We start from the raw sequence: 21,105 nt of genomic DNA on the forward strand, positions 1-21,105 counted from the left end.
GCTGTACTTCCTCAGTGGTAGGGAGGCGAGCAGGCCAGAGGTGGATGAACGCAGTGCCCTTGTTTGGGTGTAGGGCCTGATCAGAGCCTGGAGGTACTGAGGTGCCGTTCCCCTCACAGCTCCGTAGGCAAGCACCATGGTCTTGTAGCGGATGCGAGCTTCAACTGGAAGCCAGTGGAGAGAACGGAGGAGCGGGGTGACGTGAGAGAACTTGGGAAGGTTGAACACCAGACGGGCTGCGGCGTTCTGGATGAGTTGAAGGGGTTTAATGGCACAGGCAGGGAGCCCAGCCAACAGCGAGTTGCAGTAATCCAGACGGGAGATGACAAGTGCCTGGATTAGGACCTGCGCCGCTTCCTGTGTGAGGCAGGGTCGTACTCTGTAGGTGTGGCCTGATGTGGGGAGTGGCCAGCTGTAGGTGTAGCCTGATGTGGGTGTGGCCTGATGTGGGGAGTGGCAAGCTGTAAGTGTGGCCTGATGTGGGGAGTGGCCTGATGTGGGGAGTGGCCAGCTGTAGGTGTGGCCTGATGTGGGGAGTGGCCAGCTGTAGGTGTGGCCTGCTGTGGGGAGTGGCCAGCTGTAGGTGTGGCCTGCTGTGGGGAGTGGCCAGCTGTAGGTGTGGCCTGCTGTGGGGAGTGGCCAGCTGTAGGTGTGGCCTGCTGTGGGGAGTGGCCAGCTGAACTCTCGTCTCCTTACTCTCTTGTTATCTATGGTTCTATATACCAAATCACAGGTTGAGTATCTCTCTTCCCTCAATCCCCCTGTACCCAACTACCCACCAGGACCAACATTGAACCCCCCCTAACTACCCTACTGAACCCCCCCTAACTACCCTACCGAACCCCCCCCCTAACTACGCTACTGAACCCCCTAACTACGCTACTGAACCCCCTAACTACCCTACTGAACCCCCCCTAACTACCCTACCGAACCCCCCTAACTACGCTACTGAACCCCCTAACTACGCTACAGAACCCCCTAACTACGCTACTGAACCCCCTAACTACGCTACTGAACCCCCCACTAACTACCCTACTGAACCCCCTAACTACCCTACTGAACCCCCCTAACTACCCTACTGAACCCCCTAACTACCCTACTGAACCCCCCTAACTACCCTACAGAACCCCCTAACTACCCTACTGAACCCCCTAACTACCCTACTGAACCCCCTAACTACCCTACTGAACCCCCTAACTGCCCTACTGAATCCCCCTCCCTAACTACCCTACTGAACACCCCCCTAACTACCCTACTGAAATACCCCCTAACTACCCTACTGAACACCCCCCCCTAACTACCCTACTGAACACCCCCCTAACTACCCTACTGAACACCCCCCTAACTACCCTACTGAACACCCCCCCCTAACTACCCTACTGAAATACCCCAACCCCTTCCCTGTCCGTAATCAACAGTGAACCCCCTAACTACCCTACTGAACCCCCTTCCCTAACTACCCTACTGAAATACCCCAACCCCTTCCCTGTCCCTAATCAACACTGCCTCCCCTCCCTAACTACCCTACTGACCCCCCCTAACTACCCTACTGAACCCCCTAACTACCCTACTGACCCCCCCCTAACTACCCTACTGACCCCCTAACTACCCTACTGACCCCCTAACTACACTACTGAACCCCCCTAACTACCCTACTGAAATACCCCAACCCCTTCCCTGTCCCTAATCAACACTGCCTCCCCTCCCTAACTACCCTACTGACCCCCCCCTAACTACCCTACTGAACCCCCTAACTATCCTACTGAACCCCCCATACTACCCTACTGAACCCCCTAACTATCCTACTGAACCCCCCCCCCCCTAACTACCCTACTGAAATACCCCAACCCCTTCCCTGTCATCCCGCTCATCCATATTTCCCCCACCGTCCCCAATACAGTTTCAAATGTCCCACATCAATGCCTGTGATTGGTTAAATCAACATGATTAAAGCCTGTGATTGGTTAAATCAACATGATTAAAGCCTGTGATTGGTTAAATCAACATGATTAAAGCCTGTGATTGGTTAAATCAACATGATTAAAGCCTGTGATTGGTTAAATCAACATGATTAAAGCCTGTGATTGGTTAAATCAACATGATTAAAGCCTGTGATTGGTTAAATCAACATGATTAAAGCCTGTGATTGGTTAAATCAACATGATTAAAGCCTGTGATTGGTTAAATCAACATGATCACAACCTGTGATTGGTTAAATTCACTAAAGAGGATCTGCTGAGTTAAATAGTAACTTCACAAGGAATGATTTAACATTCACCAATTCACCCCAGACAGACTTTAAAGAGATTCAACTTCAACAGATTGATGTTCTGATCATCTGTCCCCGCTCCTGAAACACGGGTCCCAAAATGGCACCCTATTCCCTACGGGCCCATAGGGCTCTGGTCAAAAGTAGTGCACTATATAGGGAATAGGGTCCTGGTCAAAAGTAGTGCACTATATAGGGAATAGGGTGCCATAGGGCTCTGGTCTAAAGTAGTGCACTACATAGGGAATAGGGTGCCTTTTTGGGACGTAATATAATCTCCTACTCTCCTGTGAAGGAAACGTTGCGTGTGAAGTGTACAATATGCACTAGGGTGGAATTGGAATTTAAAAAAACAAACTATTGCAACTCCCAGAGTAAAATCCTAAGAGTTTAAAACGTCATTCAAAACGTAATTTCTACATGTTAATTATAATTTAATTTTAGCGAACTCTGTTCTTCAAGCCCTGTCGCCGATCTCATCCCTGACTATGTCAGAGATGCTGTTTTCTTCCTCTACCAGTTGGTGTCTTGTAGCGGCTGTCGCAGTGATGGGATGACATTTGAAGCAGTTTAAAACACACCATGTTTCTGTTCCAATCACATTGCTGCCCTTCTTTAAATTTATTTTTGCTGCTCAATGACACGACACATGATATGAATAACATGGTTGAGATTGATTGTTCGAAATTGATTGATTAGCCCCTGGAATACACATGGATTCCATATTGATTAGGTATTGTTACAACCAAACTAGATACAGTTGGGCAAAACAGTATTTAGTCAGCCATCAATTGTGCAAGTTCTCCCACTTAAAAAGATGAGAGAGGCCTGTAATTTTCATCAATAGGTACACTTCAACTATGACAGACAAAATGAGAAAAAAAATCCAGAAAATCACATTGAAAAAAATCACAATACTTGATAATAATTTTCCACCATAATTTGCAAATAAATTCATAAAAAATCCTACAATAAGATTTTCTGATTTTTTTTTTCATTTTGTCTGTCATAGTTGAAGTGTATCTATGCTGAGAATCACAGGCCTCTCTCACCTGACAGATAGGGGTTTTAGCCTGTGTGGGTTCTTTTTCTCTTCACTGGTTTGTTTTCGTTCAAGAAATTGGTCTGGCCTTCCTCTCTTTGCCCTTTAGTGTTGTGTTGAACCTATTCCATGTTCATTATGTAATGCCTGTACCATTCCTCCAGTCGTCTCAGTTTTAAACATCAGTGTGTGAACTAGGGACAAATCTAGTCACTTATCCATTATTCCCTGTTTGTCTAAATGTTGGGGATTTGTTGTTGTCAATCTGAGTGTGAATGAACTGCAGCAACAACACTAATCGTACTGTTAGTCAGGCTTTTAACCATGTTATTTGGTTAGTCAGGATTTAACCATGTTATCTGGTTAGTCAGGATTTAACCATGTTATCTGGTTATTCAGGATTTAACCATGTTATCTGGTTATTCAGGATTTAACCATGTTATCTGGTTAGTCAGGATTTAACCATGTTATCTGGTTAGTCAGGATTTAACCATGTTATCTGGTTAGTCAGGATTTAACCATGTTATCTGGTTAGTCAGGATTTAACCATGTTATCTGGTTAGTCAGGATTTAACCATGTTATCTGGTTATTCAGGCTTTAACCATGTTCTTTGGTTAGTCAGGATTTAACCATGTTATCTGGTTAGTCAGGATTTAACCATGTTATCTGGTTAGTCAGGATTTAACCATGTTATCTGGTTATTCAGGCTTTAACCATGTTCTTTGGTTAGTCAGGATTTAACCATGTTATCTGGTTAGTCAGGATTTAACCATGTTATCTGGTTAGTCAGGATTTAACCATGTTATCTGGTTAGTCAGGATTTAACCATGTTATCTGGTTATTCAGGATTTAACCATGTTATCTGGTTATTCAGGATTTAACCATGTTCTCTGGTTATTCAGGCTTTAACCATGTTCTTTGGTTAGTCAGGATTTAACCATGTTATCTGGTTAGTCAGGATTTAACCATGTTATCTGGTTATTCAGGATTTAACCATGTTATCTGGTTAGTCAGGATTTAACCATGTTATCTGGTTATTCAGGATTTAACCATGTTATCTGGTTATTCAGGATTTAACCATGTTATCTGGTTAGTCAGGATTTAACCATGTTATCTGGTTATTCAGGATTTAACCATGTTCTCTGGTTAGTCAGGATTTAACCATGTTATCTGGTTAGTCAGGATTTAACCATGTTATCTGGTTATTCAGGATTTAACCATGTTATCTGGTTATTCAGGATTTAACCATGTTCTCTGGTTATTCAGGATTTAACCATGTTATCTGGTTATTCAGGATTTAACCATGTTATCTGGTTATTCAGGATTTAACCATGTTCTTTGTGTTCACTGTTGCCTTTTTTACCCATAATTGACTTGCTACTATAGACTTCCCCCATCCCTCTGCCCACCCCATCGCAACTATAGCCACCGATGGTACTGCAGGCGGTATTGGCAATGCCAGCCTAGGTAATGGTAGGTTGACCAAAACCAGAAGCTCCTTCCTGTTCTGCTATTCCTCCTGGGTACTACTGCCTCCTCCATTTTCCACCTCTTTCTGCCCTCAACATCCTCCTCCTCTCCTCCCTCCTCTGACTGTCTATACCTCCTCTACCTCCTCTACCTCTACCTCCACCTCTCCTCCCTCCTCCAACTGTCTCTACCTCCTCCTCTACCTCCGCCTCTCCTCCCTCCTCCGACTGTCTTTACCTCCTCCTCTCCTCCCTCCTCCGACTGTCTCTACCTCCTCTCCTCCCTCCTCTCCTTCTCTCCTCCTCCGACTGTCTCTACCTCCTCCTCTCCTCCCTCCTCTCCTTCTCTCCTCCTCCGACAGTCTCTACCTCCTCCTCTTCTCCCTCCTCTCCTCCCTCCTCCTCCTCCGACTGTCTCCTCCCTCCTCTCCTCCCTCCTCCTCCGACTGTCTCTACCTCCTCCTCTCCTCCCTCCTCTCCTCCCTCCTCCTCCGCCTGTCTCCTCCCTCCTCTCCTCCCTCCTCCTCCGACTGTCTCCACCTCCTCCCTCCTCTCCTCCCCCCTCCTCCGACTGTCTCTACCCATCCTCTCCTTCCTCCTCCTCCTCCGACTGTCTCTACCTCCTCCTCTCCTCCCTCCTCCTCCTCCGACTGTCTCCTCCCTCCTCTCCTCCCTCCTCCTCCGACTGTCTCTACCTCCTCCTCTCCTCCCTCCTCCTCCGACAGTCTCTACCTCCTCCTCTACCTCCTCCTCTCCTCCCTCCTCCTCCGACTGTCTCTACCTCCTCCTCTCCTCCCTCCTCCTCCGACTGTCTCTACCTCCTCCTCTCCTCCCTCCTCCTCCGACAGTCTCTACCTCCTCCTCTACCTCCTCCTCTCCTCCCTCCTCCTCCGACTGTCTCTACCTTCTCCTCTCCTCCCTCCTCCTCCGACAGTCTCTACCTCCTCCTCTACCTCCTCCTCTCTTCCCTCCTCCACCGACTGTCTCTACCTCCTCCTCTCCTCCCTCCTCCTCCGACTGTCTCTACCTCCTCCTCTACCTCCTCCCCTCCTCCTCCGACTGTCTCTACCTCCTCCTCTCCTCCCTCCTCCTCCGACTGTCTCTACCTCCTCCTCTACCTCCTCCCCTCCTCCTCCGACTGTCTCTACCTCCTCCTCTCCTTCTCTCCTCCTCCGACTGTCTCTACCTCCTCCTCTCCTCTCCTCCCTCCTCTCCTCCATCCTCCTCCGACTGTATCTACCTCCTCCTCTCCTCCCTCATAAAGGATAAGCAAAGTCATCGGTTTGAATTATTACTAGTTTCCTGTGACTGATGTCAGAAGTAGATGAATCTACCCAAGTCCCAAATAGCACCTTACATACAGGCCCTGGTCAGAAGTAGATGAATCTACCCAAGTCCCAAATAGCACCTTACAGGCCCTAGTCAGAAGTAGTTCACTATTTAGGGAATAGGGTTCTATAGGGCCCTGGTCAGAAGTAGTTCACTATTTAGGGAATATGGTGCCATTTGTAACGCAGCCATTGTGTTGTATACGGTCTTCTTCTCAGCTCTAAGACTACCCTCTGGGATGGGATGTTATGGTAGAACTGAATAGAAAGAGCTGTTACATCCACCGACTGAGTAAAGAACCAGTCTGGGTAATGTTGTTGTGCAGATGCAGGAGGCGATGAGAATGTTAAACAGGCTCCCAAAAGACATTTCCAACAACTTGGAACTCTTTAAATGTTGTATCTAAATCAAATTGTAAAAAGTTCCCATTATTCCTCAAAGATCCCAAATGAACGGAATAGATAACCATTACCCAGTGTGCAACAGTGGTGTGAATGTCGGCGAAGGGCTTCTGCCTGCTAGTTACTGTAAGTTTTCAACAGGGTTCGTTTCTCCAAGTAGCCTCCTCTTTCATTTCTGTCTTAAAAACAGCTTATTCATTGTTTTGTTTTTCAATCGGTAGATATGAATTAATCCATGCGTTTCAACCCTGTTGTTGGTAGGATGAACCCTGGAGTAAAAATGTTTAGGAGTATGTGGCTTTCAAGAGCCTCCAACCTTAACCTTCTTTCAGACCCCTGCTAGTCTCCGTCATAATCCCTGTTTTTAGAAATATTTATTTGCAGTAGGATTTCTTTCCTATAGTTTTGTTCTCTCCAGCTTTCAATTCCTACACTTCAATTCCGCTCCCTTTTCTCTCTCTCTCTCTCTGTCTGTCTGACCGTGCATGAGGATTCTGACCTCACTCTTACACTGCATGTTCTGTGTTGGTCCTGTGTGTGTGTATGTGGGTCCTGTGTGTGTGTGTATGTGGGTCCTGTGTGCGTGTGTTGCTCTATTTCCTCATTGTACTGTATCTTTGTAACTCTGTGATTCTGTGTCTTGATGCCTCATGAAACATCTGAATGGCTTTTCTTGAACTGTTAATGTGTGGAATTCCCTGTAGTCTGTATGTGAGTATGTCACTTCCTGTAGTCTGTATGTCGCTTGCTGTAGTCTGTGAGTATGTCACTTCCTGTAGTCTGTGAGGATGTCACTTCCTGTAGTCTGTGAGGATGTCACTTCCTGTCGTCTGTGAGTATGTCTCTCTTCAAAATGAACACACATGAACACACTGATCCATAGAGAGGAAATCTGATCTGTGATATAGCATCGGTCTTGTAGTTATTCAGTTTAAACATCAAGCGACACTTGATATCAAATAACAATAGTTGCATCAATAGTTGCATCACGCTCAAATCACTTTTGAAGTTTATTGGAAGTTAACTTACGAAGAGGCCTGTTTTCATCCAACACATTGTCAGACAGAAACAGAAAGTGAATCACTTCAGTTTTCTGTTTGTTACAGCGATTATAAAATACCCTTTAAAACAATGTTTTCAAATATATATATATATATTTGATTATTTTCTAGTTCACCTAAGCAACCTTTCAAAACATGACATTTCCTAATTGACTGAACAGTCACATTATTTTCTAATCTATTTGTATTATCAATTATCTATTTTGATTGACATTATTTATAATAGTTGTTGACTCGTTAATAACGAGCCCAGGCACACACACACAACAATTCAAATTGGAAAAAATTAGCAGACATCCAAATGACCATCCCTGAAGCAGCATCTACCTCATTAAAATGACCATTCCTGAAACAGCATCTACCTCATTAAAATGACATATCCCTGAAGCAGCATCTACCTCATTAAAATGACCATCCCTGAAGCAGCATCTACCTCATTAAAATGACCATCCCTGAAGGAGCATCTACCTCATTAAAATGACCATTCCTGAAGCAGCATCTACCTCATTAAAATGACCATTCCTAAAGCAGCATCTACCTCATTAAAATTACCATTCCTGAAGCAGCACCTACCTCATTAAAATTACCATTCCTGAAGCAGCATCTAGCTCATTAAAATGACCATTCCTAAAGCAGCATCTACCTCATTAAAATGACCATTCCTAAAGCAGCATCTACCTCATTAAAATGACCATCCCTGAAGCAGCATCTACCTCATTAAAATGACCATCCCTGAAGCAGCATCTACCTCATTAAAATGACCATTCCTGAAGCAGCATCTACCTCATTAAAATGACCATTCCTAAAGCAGCACCTACCTCATTAAAATGACCATTCCTGAAGCAGCACCTACCTCATTAAAATGACCATTCCTGAAGCAGCATCTACCTCATTAAAATGACCATTCCTGAAGCAGCATCTACCTCATTAAAATTACCATTCATGAAGCAGCATCTAGCTCATTAAAATGACCATCCCTGAAGCAGCATCTACCTCATTAAAATGACCATTCCTGAAGCAGCATCTACCTCATTAACATGACCATTCCTGAAGCAGCATCTACCTCATTAAAATGACCATCCCTGAAGCAGCATCTACCTCATTAACATGACCATTCCTGAAGCAGCATCTACCTCATTAAAATGACCATCCCTGAAGCAGCATCTACCTCATTAAAATGACCATCCCTGAAGCAGCATCTACCTCATTAAAATGACAATCCCTGAAGCAGCATCTACCTCATTAAAATGACCATTCCTAAAGCAGCATCTACCTCATTAAAATGACAATCCCTGAAGTAGCATCTACCTCATTAAAATGACCATTCCTAAAGCAGCATCTACCTCATTAAAATGACCATTCCTGAAGCAGCATCTACCTCATTAAAATGACAATCCCTGAAGCAGCATCTACCTCATTAAAATGACCATCCCTGAAGCAGCATCTACCTCATTAAAATGACAATCCCTGAAGCAGCATCTACCTCATTAAAATGACCATTCCTGAAGCAGCATCTACCTCATTAAAATGACAATCCCTGAAGCAGCATCTACCTCATTAAATAGCAGCTTTTCTGTCCTGTATACAGAACACCTGACACCTGCTCAATAAATATACATGTTACTGTTTTCCTCTTCATGTCATTGTAATGTTTGTCCTGGTAATGATTGTTTGCTTATTGTCTGCTTTGGTTCTTATTGTTCTGTGTCTCGTATGTCTCCATCGTAGGTAAAATACAGGATGGCAATATGGAGAACAACCAGACTAAAGGTAACCTATTTTCAACTTCCCCCCCATAGTCGGGATGTGCTCTAACTAGGGTTGCAGAAATTTCGGTAACTATTCCCTCCAAAATTCCCAGGTTTTTCCAGGAATCCTGGTTGGAGGATTCCAGATGTTCTGCTTATTCCTTGATTTAAGGAATTTTCCGAACAGAATTTCTGGACAAACCTATTCATTTTGGGAAAGTTATCTGAATTTTTGCAACCCTAGCTCGAACGTTTCTCTAACGTTGAGTCTCTTAAGGCTCCTCTAATGTTGAGTCTCTTAAGGCTCCTCTAATGTTGAGTCTCTTAAGGCTCCTCTAATGTTGAGTCTCTTAAGGCTCCTCTAATGTTGAGTCTCTTAAGGCTCCTCTAATGTTGAGTCTCTTAAGGCTCCTCTAATGTTGAGTCTCTTAAGGCTCCTCTAATGTTGAGTCTCTTAAGGCTCCTCTAATGTTGAGTCTCTTAAGGCTCCTCTAATGTTGAGTCTCTTAAGGCTCCTCTAATGTTGAGTCTCTTAAGGCTCCTCTAATGTTGAGTCTCTTAAGGCTCCTCTGATGTTGAATTAACATCCATTCAGCCTGATGTATGTCCTGTCTTCAGTGTCGTTGTTAGTCAGTCTGCAGCGATGTGTCTGTCTCAGCTCCAGGTCTCAAGGTCTCTCTCTGTCTCTCTCCCTGTCTCTCTCTCTCTCTCTGTCTCTCTCTCTGTCTCTCTTTCTGTCTCCCTGTCTCTCTCTCTCTCTGTCTCTGTCTCTCTTCCTCTCCCTCTCTCTCTCTGTCTCTCTCTGTCTCTCTCTTCCTCTTCCTCTCCCTCTCTCTCTCTCTCTCTCTCTCTCTCTCTCTCTCTCTCTGTCTCTCTCTCTGTCTCTGAATGTTGTCTACATACAGACAGAAATGTTAAGAATCATGTTATTAATTGAAAACAAAGGACAAATAAGGGGTCGTTCCATGAAATGAGTGCCTTTTATGTCCTTTTTAAATTGTATGTAGAAGTTGTGCTTCTTTGAAAGCCTGTTATATTAAATGAAGTGCCCTTTAATATAGACCAGATGGAGAATTCAATCAATCAAATGTTTTGTATATGAATAATAGACTTCAAATCACTTTAATTCCATCAAGCTTTCACCGTCATTGTGATCATTTATTTGACGTGGTTTAGTGCCTCATTTACATCTGTACCTCATTTTAAGGTGAACCCTGTTGTGATCTGAACTCTCTTTAATATGGTCAAACAATCATGTAGTCAAATCACAGTGTAAAAGCTGGTTGTATATTATTGAAAACAATTGAAAGGAAACACTTTGAAGTTTATGGAAATGTGAAAGTAATGTAGGAGAATAAAACACAACAGATCTGGTAAAGAGAATACAAAGAAACAAACATGCAGTTTCTTACAACAACAACGTTTTTGTTTTTCTACCACCATTTTGAAATGCAACAGAAAGGTCCCACATCGCGCTGGTTGTAATTCCCATGGCGTCCACAAGATGGCAGCAGTGTATGTGCAACGTTTCAGACGGATAACTTGAAGTATGAGTGAACTACAGGACATTTAGTGTGAAGTCACCCAGGTACATTTGGGCAAATCGCGACGGAGACATTCGCATTCATATTACATTTTTATGCAAGAATATCGTCAAATCTGTATACCTGGACTTTGATTTAACTTTTCCAGTATTAGTAGACATATAAGTAGACATATAGTTCAACATTTGCAAAACAACCAGTTTTCATAACTTCATACCTCTGAATATTCTTATAATGTTTGTCTAAAAGGAAAAGGCATGCGGTCGCACAAGGTTAGTAGCTATATTCTGAGTCAGATACAGGGTTCCCCATAAAGCCCAGCTCATTGGCTATCTATCTAGCTTTGTCTGACCCCGATTGGAGCTTATTTTACAAAGTTAGAGTCGTTCAAGTGAAGACCGCCCGCGTCATCGGCGTGCAATGAAGGCATCGCTTTCTGACCAAATATGGTCATCCTATAGGATATACCTTTTCTTTTTTTTAGGGTGAGATTTTCACAGGTTCCTTTCTTTGCAAAATTGAACGAGTGGAAATACAAAATCGATCGTGCGTGCTATGTGGACCTTTTTAGGATATGAAAATGGATATTATCTAATAAAACGACACTTTATGTTATCTCTGGGACCCTTTGGATGATAAATCAGAGCAAGATTTCAGAATGTAAGTACACATTTCACCTTCGGAGGTGAATTTATCAAACTATGGAGGTGAAAAAAGTGTTTTGTTGTTAGGCGCTCTCCTCAAACAATAGCATGGCGTTTTTGCGCAGTAATAGATACTGTAAATTGGACAGTGCAGTTATATTAACAAGAATTCTAGCTTTTAGCCGATATAAGACACTTATGGGGCGGCAGGGTAGCCTAGTGGTTAGAGCGTTGGACTAGTAACCGGAAGGTTGCAAGTTCAAACCCCTGAGCTGACAAGGTACAAATCTGTCGTTCTGCCCCTGAACAGGCAGTTAACCCACTGTTCCTAGGCCGTCATTGAAAATAAGAATTTGTTCTTAATGGACTTGCCTAGTTAAATAAATTAAAGATGTAGCGACATTTGTTGTTTCTCTAAAATCTACAACCGTGACACAAGGCGCTGCATTATTTACGGGAAGCCCCATTGTCCCATTGACGGGAAGTCAACCCTGTTACAGTCAACCCTGTTACAGTCAACCCTGTTACAGCCAACCCTTTTCCTTTAATTAGAATTTACTGTAGTATATATTTTTTTATTTAACCTCCTGAGATGGAAAAACATGTTGTTTTTAAAAATAAATTGAACATGTTTTTTAAGACACCGTGTTTAAAATGAGGAGAAATCAAACATGTTGTTTTACCAAGTTACACCGAATTGTTGTAACGAACCATAAATGACTGTAGGAAAGATGTGGATTGACTGTTGTGAGCTATATCTCTTAACCTCGTAGAACAATGAGTATGTTTCTTATTAACCTGATCAGAACAGTCTTTTTGTTGATGTGGTCCCCCCCCCTCCCTCTCTTGTCTAAAGGATGACTATCCATGAAACTTCTGGGCGACAACCCTCATTCCTAGATCGTTTTTGAAAAAGTGCGTCTTCGCTTTAAAATGTGGAACTGCTACATGTTTTTCCTAAGAAGGATCGCTGCTTCAGACAGTTGTGGCGGGACGTTAGAACCAGTAGAAATATCCACGTGTTGAAGATGTACTGTAGAATATCCCACAGCTGTCTCTGTTGGTTGGGCAAACCACTGGTGTGTAATAGGTTGGTTTTAAATCTGGTCTGTGTCCCCTGAATGGATGGACCAGACCTTTCCTGTGTAGCATTAGGCCACAGGACCAGTCTAAGTTGTGGTGTTTCCTGTATAGCATTAGGCCACAGGACCAGTCTAAGTTGTGGTGTTTCCTGTATAGCATTAGGCCACAGGACCAGTCTAAGTTGTGGTGTTTCCTGTATAGCATTAGGCCACAGGACTAGTCTAAGTTGTGGTGTTTCCTGTATAGCATTAGGCCACAGGACCAGTCTAAGTTGTGGTGTTTCCTGTATAGCATTAGGCCACAGGACCAGTCTAAGTTGTGGTGTTTCCTGTATAGCATTAGGCCACAGGACCAGTCTAAGTTGTGGTGTTTCCTGTATAGCATTAGGCCACAGGACCAGTCTAAGTTGTGGTGTTTCCTGTATAGCATTAGGCCACAGGACCAGTCTAAGTTGTGGTGTTTCCTGTATAGCATTAGGCCACAGGACCAGTCTAAGTTGTGGTGTTTTCTGTATAGCATTAGGCCACAGGACCAGTCTAAGTTGTGGTGTTTCCTGTATAGCATTAGGCCACAGGACCAGTCTAAGTTGTGGTGTTTCCTGTATAGCATTAGGCCACAGGACCAGTCTAAGTTGAGGTGTTTCCTGTATAGCATTAGGCCACAGGACTAGTCTAAGTTGTGGTGTTTCCTGTATAGCATTAGGCCAGAGGACTAGTCTAAGTTGTGGTGTTTCCTGTATAGCATTAGGCCACAGGACCAGTCTAAGTTGTGGTGTTTCCTGTATAGCATTATGCCACAGGACCAGTCTAAGTTGTGGTGTTTCCTGTATAGCATTAGGCCACAGGACCAGTCTAAGTTGTGGTAATTTTGAAGAAAGAAGTTCAACAGCAGGTTGAAACAGTGAAAAACATGGTCGCGGTAGATGTTGTTTGAAAGCCTAACACAACGAAATGGAAAGCCCTTTCTAAGATAATAATTCATTAAAAAAACACCCATATGCATATCAATAGGCTCTTATGAGTCCAAGCCCCCAAACCCCCTCCCCCTCATAAAATATAATTATGAATATGCCTTTATGCAATACATTGTCTACTCATATTACACATATTAAACATAAAACTGATTTAAAATGTATTTGGTACATAATTGGTCGAGCCTATGTTCCAAAACTAGTAAGGACCTCTGAGTGTGGACTGTATTACGATCCAACACTAGTAATGACCTCTGAGTGTGGACTGTATTACGATCCAACACTAGTAATGGCCTCTGAGTGTGGACTGTATTACGATCCAACACTAGTAATGGCCTCTGAGTGTGGACTGTATTATGATCCAACACTAGTAATGGCCTCTGAGTGTGGACTGTATTACGATCCAACACTAGTAATGACCTCTGAGTGTGGACTGTATTACGATCCAACACTAGTAATGGCCTCTGAGTGTGGACTGTATTACGATCCAACACTAGTAATGGCCTCTGAGTGTGGACTGTATTACGATCCAACACTAGTAATGGCCTCTGAGTGTGGACTGTATTATGATCCAACACTAGTAATGGCCTCTGAGTGTGGACTGTATTACGATCCAACGCTAGTAATGGCCTCTGAGTGTGGACTGTATGTTCCAACACTAGTAATGACCTCTGAGTGTGGACTGTATTACGATCCAACACTAGTAATGGCCTCTGAGTGTGGACTGTATTACGATCCAACACTAGTAATGGCCTCTGAGTGTGGACTGTATTACGATCCAACACTAGTAATGGCCTCTGAGTGTGGACTGTATTACGATCCAACACTAGTAATGACCTCTGAGTGTGGACTGTATTACGATCCAACACTAGTAATGGCCTCTGAGTGTGGACTGTATTACGATCCATACTGGATGGACTGGTTACCTTCTGCTACGCTACATACCTTCTATCCATGAGTCTGGGAGAGAAAGTATAGATCTAGAGGATGCTGTCGGTTCATTGATTGTGTTGGGCAGCTTACAGTTAGCTTAAACATGATAGAGAATTTGTATTTTGAAGACAACTTCAGCAGAAGGTCTCATGCGTTTCCATCTCTCCCTCTTGTGTTCATTTCATCGAGCAGCGCATATAGGGAAGTCAACATTTTGAATTAAAGACGTGTAGTTACCGAAAACATTTTAATAATGAGGTCCCAGAACAGTTTTCACTTACATTTCCAAATTAGGCACTGTGTATCTGCAGTGTTGGAGAGCCCATGGCATACAGAGTACTGGGTAGCAGGAACAGGGTAGGAGAGCCCATGGTATACAGAGTACTGGGTAGCTGCAGGAACAGGGTAGGAGAGCCCATGGCATACAGAGTACTGGGTAGCAGGAACAGGGTAGGAGAGCCCATGACATACAGAGTACTGGGTAGCAGGAACAGGGTAGGAGAGCCCATGGTATACAGATTACTGGGTAGCTACAGGAACAGGGTAGGAGAGCCCATGGTATACAGAGTACAGGAACAAGGTTGGAGAGCCCATGGTATACAAGAGTACTGGGTAGCTACAGGAACAGGGTAGTAGAGCCCATGATATACAGAGTACTGGGTAGCTTCAGGAACAGGGTAGTAGAGCCCATGGCATACAGAGTACTGGGTAGCTGCAGGGACAGGGTTGGAGAGCCCATGACATACAGAGTACTGGGTAGCTGAACAGGGTAGGAGAGCCCATGACATACAGAGTACTGGGTATTTGCAGTAACAGGGTAGGAAAGACCATGGTATACAGAGTACTGGGTAGCTGAACAGGGTAGGAGAGCCCATGACATACAGAGTACTGGGTAGCTGAACAGGGTTGGAGAGCCCATGACATACAGAGTTCTGGGTATTTGCAGTAACAGGGTAGGAAAGACCATGGTATACAGAGTACTGGGTAGCTGCAGGAACAGGGTAGGAGGGCCCATGGCATACAGAGTACTGGGTAGCAGGAACAGGGTAGGAGAGCCCATGACCTACAGAGTAGCTACAGGAACAGGGTAGGAGGGCCCATGGCATACAGAGTACTGGGTAGCTGAACAGGGTAGGAGGGCCCATGGTATACAGATTACTGGGTAGATGAACAGGGTAGCAGAGCCCATGGTATACATAGTACTGGGTAGCAGGAGCAGGGTAGGAGAGCCCATGGTATACAGACTACTGGGTATCTGCAGGAACAGGGTAGGAGATCCCATGGTATACAGAGTACTGGGTAGCTACAGGAACAGGGTAGGAGAGACCATTGGCATACAGAGTACTGGGTAGCTACAGGAACAGGTTAAGGGGACCATGGTATGTAGAGTACTGGGTAGTTGGAACAGGGTAGGAGCGCCCATGGTATACAGAGTACTGGGTAGCAGGAACAGGGTAGGAGAGCCCATGACCTACAGAGTAGCTACAGGAACAGGGTAGGAGAGCCCATGGTATATAGAGTACTGGGTAGCTACAGGAACAGGGTATGAGAGCCCATGACATACAGAGTACTGGGTAGCAGGAACATGGTAGCAGAGTCCATGGTATACAGAGTACTGGGTAGCAGGAACAGGGTAGGAGAGCCCATGGTATACAGAGTACTGGGTAGCAGGAACAGGGTAGCAGAGTCCATGGTATACAGAGTACTGGGTAGCAGGAACAGGGTAGCAGAGTCCATGGTATACAAAGTACTGGGTAGAAGTAACAGGGTTGGAGAGCCCATGACATACAGAGTACTGGGTAGCTTCAGGAAAAGGGTAAGAGAGCCCATGGTATACAGAGTACTGGGTAGCTGCAGGAACAGGGTAGGATAGCCCATGGCATACAGAGTACTGGGTAGCAGGAACTGGGTAGGAGAGCCCATGGCATACAGAGTACTGGGTAGCTACAGGAACAGGGTTGTAGAGCCCATGGCATACAGAGTACTGGGTAGCTGCAGGAACAGGGTAGGAGAGCCCATGGTATACATAGTACTGGGTATCTGCAGGAACAGGGTAGGAGAGCCCATGACATACATAGTACTGGGTAGCAGGAACAGGGTAGGAGAGCCCGTGGTATACAGAGTACTGGGTATCTATATATAATATATCATATAGGACTAAATCTATCATATAATACTAATCTGTCATATAGGACTATTCTATCATACATGACTAATCTATTATAGGACTAAATATATCATATAGGACTATTCTATCATATAGGACTAAATATATCATGTAGGACTATTCTATTATAGGACTAAATATATCATATAGGACTAAATATATCATATAGGACTATTCTATCATATAGGACTAAATATATCATATAGGACTATTCTATCATATAGGACTAAATATATCATATAGGACTAAATATATCATGTAGGACTATTCTATCATATAGGACTAAATATATCATATAGGACTAAATATATCATATAGGACTATTCTATCATATAGGACTAATCTATTATAGGACTAAATATATCATGTAGGACTATTCTATCATATAGGACTAAATATATCTTATAGGACTATTCTATCATATAGGACTAAATATATCTTATAATACTAATCTATTTTATAGGACTAAATCTATCATATAGGACTAAATCTATCATATAGGACTAAATATATCCTATAGGACTAAATCTATCATATAGGACTAAATATATCATGTAGGACTATCCTATCATATAGGACTAAATATATCTTATAGGACTAAATATATCATGTAGGACTATTCTATCATATAGGACTAAATATATCATGTAGGACTATTCTATCATATAGGACTAAATATATCTTATAGGACTAAATATATCATGTAGGACTATTCTATCATATAGGACTATTCTATCATGTAGGACTAAATATATCATACATGACTATTCTATCATATAGGACTAAATATATCATATAGGACTAAATATATCCTATAGGACTAAATCTATCATATAGGACTAAATATATCATATAGGACTAAATCTATCATATAGGACTAAATCTATCATATAGGACTAAATATATCTTTTAGGACTAAATCTATCATATAGGACTAAATATATCTTATAGGACTAAATCTATCATATAGGACTAAATATATCTTTTAGGACTAAATCTATCATATAGGACTAAATATATCATATAATACTAATCTATTTTATAGGACTAAATCTATCATATAGGACTAAATATATCATACATGACTATTCTATCATATAGGACTAAATATATCATATAGGACTAAATCTATCATATATGACTAAATCTATCATATAGGACTAAATATATCATATAGGACTAAATCTATCATATAGGACTAAATCTATCATATAGGACTAAATATATCTTTTAGGACTAAATCTATCATATAGGACTAAATATATCTTATAGGACTAAATCTATCATATAGGACTAAATATATCTTTTAGGACTAAATCTATCATATAGGACTAAATATATCATATAATACTAATCTATTTTATAGGACTAAATCTATCATATAGGACTAAATATATCCTATAGGACTACATATATCTTATAGGACTAAATCTATCATATAGGACTAAATCTATCATATAGGACTAAATATTTCATATAGGACTACATATATCATATAGGACTAAATCTATCATATAGGACTAAATATATCATATAGGACTAAATATATCTTATAGGACTAAATCTATCATATAGGACTAAATATATCTTATAATACTAATCTGTTTTATAGGACTAAATCTATCATATAGGACTAAATATATCATATAGGACTACATATATCTTATAGGACTAAATCTATCATATAGGACTAAATATATCATATAATACTAACCTGTCATATAGGACTAAATATATCTTATAGGACTAAATCTATCATATAGGACTAAATATATCATATAGGAATAAATATATCATATAGGACTATTCTATCATATAGGACTAAATATATCATATAATACTAATCTGTCATATAGGACTAAATATATCTTATAGGACTAAATATATCATATAGCACTAGGCCAGCTATGTTAGCCATGTCAGCCATGTTAGCCATGTCAGCTGACCTCCAGTGGGCCTTGACCTCCAGGGGCCCTGACCTCCAGGGGGCCCTGACCTCCAGGGGGCCTTGACCTCCAGGGGGCCTTGACCTCCAGGGGGCCTTGACCTCCAGGGGGCCCTGACCTCCAGGGGGCCTTGACCTCCAGGGGCCCTGACCTCCAGGGGGCCCTGACCTCCAGGGGGCCTTGACCTCCAGGGGCCCTGACCTCCAGGGGGCCCTGACCTCCAGGGGGCCTTGACCTCCAGGGGCCCTGACCTCCAGGGGGCCTTGACCTCCAGGGGCCCTGACCTCCAGGGGCCCTGACCTCCAGGGGGCCCTGACCTCCAGGGGACCCCCATTGATTGTGTTAGTCAGTCTCATTCAGATATCATATTAACATGGCATAAGTCATGGCAACATCTGTAGAATTGCAGGAAATTAGCTTTAAACTGCAAAAATTGCTGTCTTTAATCGCAAAATGAAATAAATTAAATGTGTTATGAATTTGAAACCTTTCCTCTCCGCCCCTTTTCTCTACTCCGCCCCTTATCTCCGCCCCTTATCTCTTCTCCGCCCCTTATCTCTACTCCGCCCCTTATCTCTATTCCACCCCTTATCTCTACTCCGCCCCTTATCTCTACTCCGCCCCTTATTTCTATTCGCCCTTATCTCTACTCCGCCCCTTATCTCTCTACTCCGCCCCTTATCTCTACTCTAGGGCAAAATGTGTTGAAATGCAGAAAACTTGAAACTGCAACATTTTTCTCTCTGCTGTCAAGCTGGGGGGGGGTGAACCCACATAAAAAACAAATTTCGCTTCGGCCTCGAAAAGGCTAGGCTAGGCCCTTATCCCGTAATAACCACTGTCTTTGTGTTCCTCTGGTTGTTTCAGTCAAGAAGCAGGACGGAGCGGCCGCCATGGAGATGCAGCCTCTGAAGAGCGCCGAGGGAGGAGAGATGGAGGAGAAGGAGAAGAAGAAGGCAAATGTCTCCAAGAAGGAGAAGTCTGTCCTCCAGGGGAAACTGACCAAGCTGGCTGTTCAGATCGGCAAAGCAGGTTCTGCAGATCAATCAATATGATATACTCCATAATCAATAGGCTTTGAAACATTGATCAGACCACTCAATATATGATCAATTATAATAATAATATAATAATAATAATATATGCCATTTAGCAGACACTTTTATCCAAAGCGACTTACAGTCATGCGTGCATACATTCTACGTATGGGTGGTCCCGGGGATCGAACCCAGTACCCTGGCGTTACAAGCGCCATGCTCTACCAACTGAGCTACACAGGACCACAATTATTTATCTCAATGTGGCAGTAGATCATATCACTGTCAGAATTAAATGTAGGAGTCATTGGTCTGTGTGGAATCACGGAGATACATCTTTAATGCACTGCTGCTGTTGATTTGTGAAGTTCAAAGCTGAAATTAAATGTTTATTTTTTTATTTAACCTTTATTTAACAAGGCAAGTCAGTTAATTAAGAACAAATTCTTATTTACAATGACGGCCTAGGAGGCAGAGCGACAGATTTTTTTACCTTGTCAGCTCGGGAACCTTTCGGTTACAAGTCCAAGGCTAGGCTACCTGCCTCTAACCACTAGGCTACCTGCCTCTAACCACTAGGCTACATGCCGCCCCTCATCAAATAAACATTAGATATCATTTTTTTTAAAGTCACGCATCTTTAATCTGTTTACAAGTAAAGAAAAGTAAAAGAGAAGTAATGTACAGTGAGGACAGCCGCTGACATCTTGTCCTTGTCATTCTCCAGGTCTGGTAATGTCAGCCATCACAGCACTGTACTAGAGTAGAGTAGAGTAGAGTAGAGTAGAGTAGAGTAGAGTAGAGTGGAGTGGAGTGGAGTGGAGTAGAGTAGAGTAGAGCACATCACAGTAGAGTAGAGTAGAGTAGAGTAGAGCACATCAAAGAGTAGAGTAGAGTAGAGTAGAGTAGAGCACATCAAAGAGCACATCAAAGTAGAGTAGAGTAGAGTAGAGAGTAGAGTAGAGTAGAGTAGAGCACATCAAAGTAGAGTAGAGTAGAGTAGAGTAGAGTACATCAAAGTAGAGTAGAGTAGAGTAGAGTAGAGTAGAGTAGAGTAGAGCACATCAAAGCAGAGTAGAGTAGAGTAGAGTAGAGAGTAGAGTAGAGTAGAGTAGAGTAGAGCACATCAAAGTAGAGTAGAGTAGAGTAGAGCACATCAAAGCAGAGTAGAGTAGAGTAGAGTAGAGCACATCAAAGTAGAGTAGAGTAGAGTAGAGTAGAGTAGAGTAGAGTAGAGCCCATCAAAGCAGAGTAGAGTGGAGTGGAGTAGAGTAGAGTAGAGTGGAGTGGAGTGGAGTAGAGCACATCAAAGTGGAGTAGAGTAGAGTAGAGTAGAGTAGAGTAGAGTAGAGTAGAGCCCATCAAAGCAGAGTAGAGTGGAGTGGAGTAGAGTAGAGTGGAGTGGAGTGGAGTGGAGTAGAGCACATCAAAGTGGAGTAGAGTAGAGTAGAGTAGAGTAGA

The 21,105-nt window shown here is 42.9% G+C and overlaps 1 protein-coding gene across 9 annotated transcripts in view; it reads left to right on the forward strand.

The window, feature by feature from the left end:
* The window catches only part of LOC124004067 (plasma membrane calcium-transporting ATPase 2-like), a 210,138-nt gene that overhangs the window by 118,731 nt on the left and 70,302 nt on the right, over nucleotides 1-21,105 (forward strand). For 4 of the 9 annotated variants that reach the window (XM_046312835.1, XM_046312840.1, XM_046312839.1 and 1 more), the window contains 3 exons: nucleotides 4,699-4,785; nucleotides 9,301-9,342; nucleotides 19,475-19,639. In XM_046312835.1, coding sequence (XP_046168791.1) covers nucleotides 4,699-4,785; nucleotides 9,301-9,342; nucleotides 19,475-19,639 — 294 coding nt within the window. The remainder of the gene's footprint in view (nucleotides 1-4,698; nucleotides 4,786-9,300; nucleotides 9,343-19,474; nucleotides 19,640-21,105) is intronic. The other 5 variants (XM_046312844.1, XM_046312837.1, XM_046312841.1 and 2 more) reach the window with 2 other exon arrangements.

Source organism: Oncorhynchus gorbuscha, linkage group LG18 (assembly GCF_021184085.1).
Source record: "Oncorhynchus gorbuscha isolate QuinsamMale2020 ecotype Even-year linkage group LG18, OgorEven_v1.0, whole genome shotgun sequence".
NCBI lineage: Eukaryota > Metazoa > Chordata > Actinopteri > Salmoniformes > Salmonidae > Oncorhynchus > Oncorhynchus gorbuscha.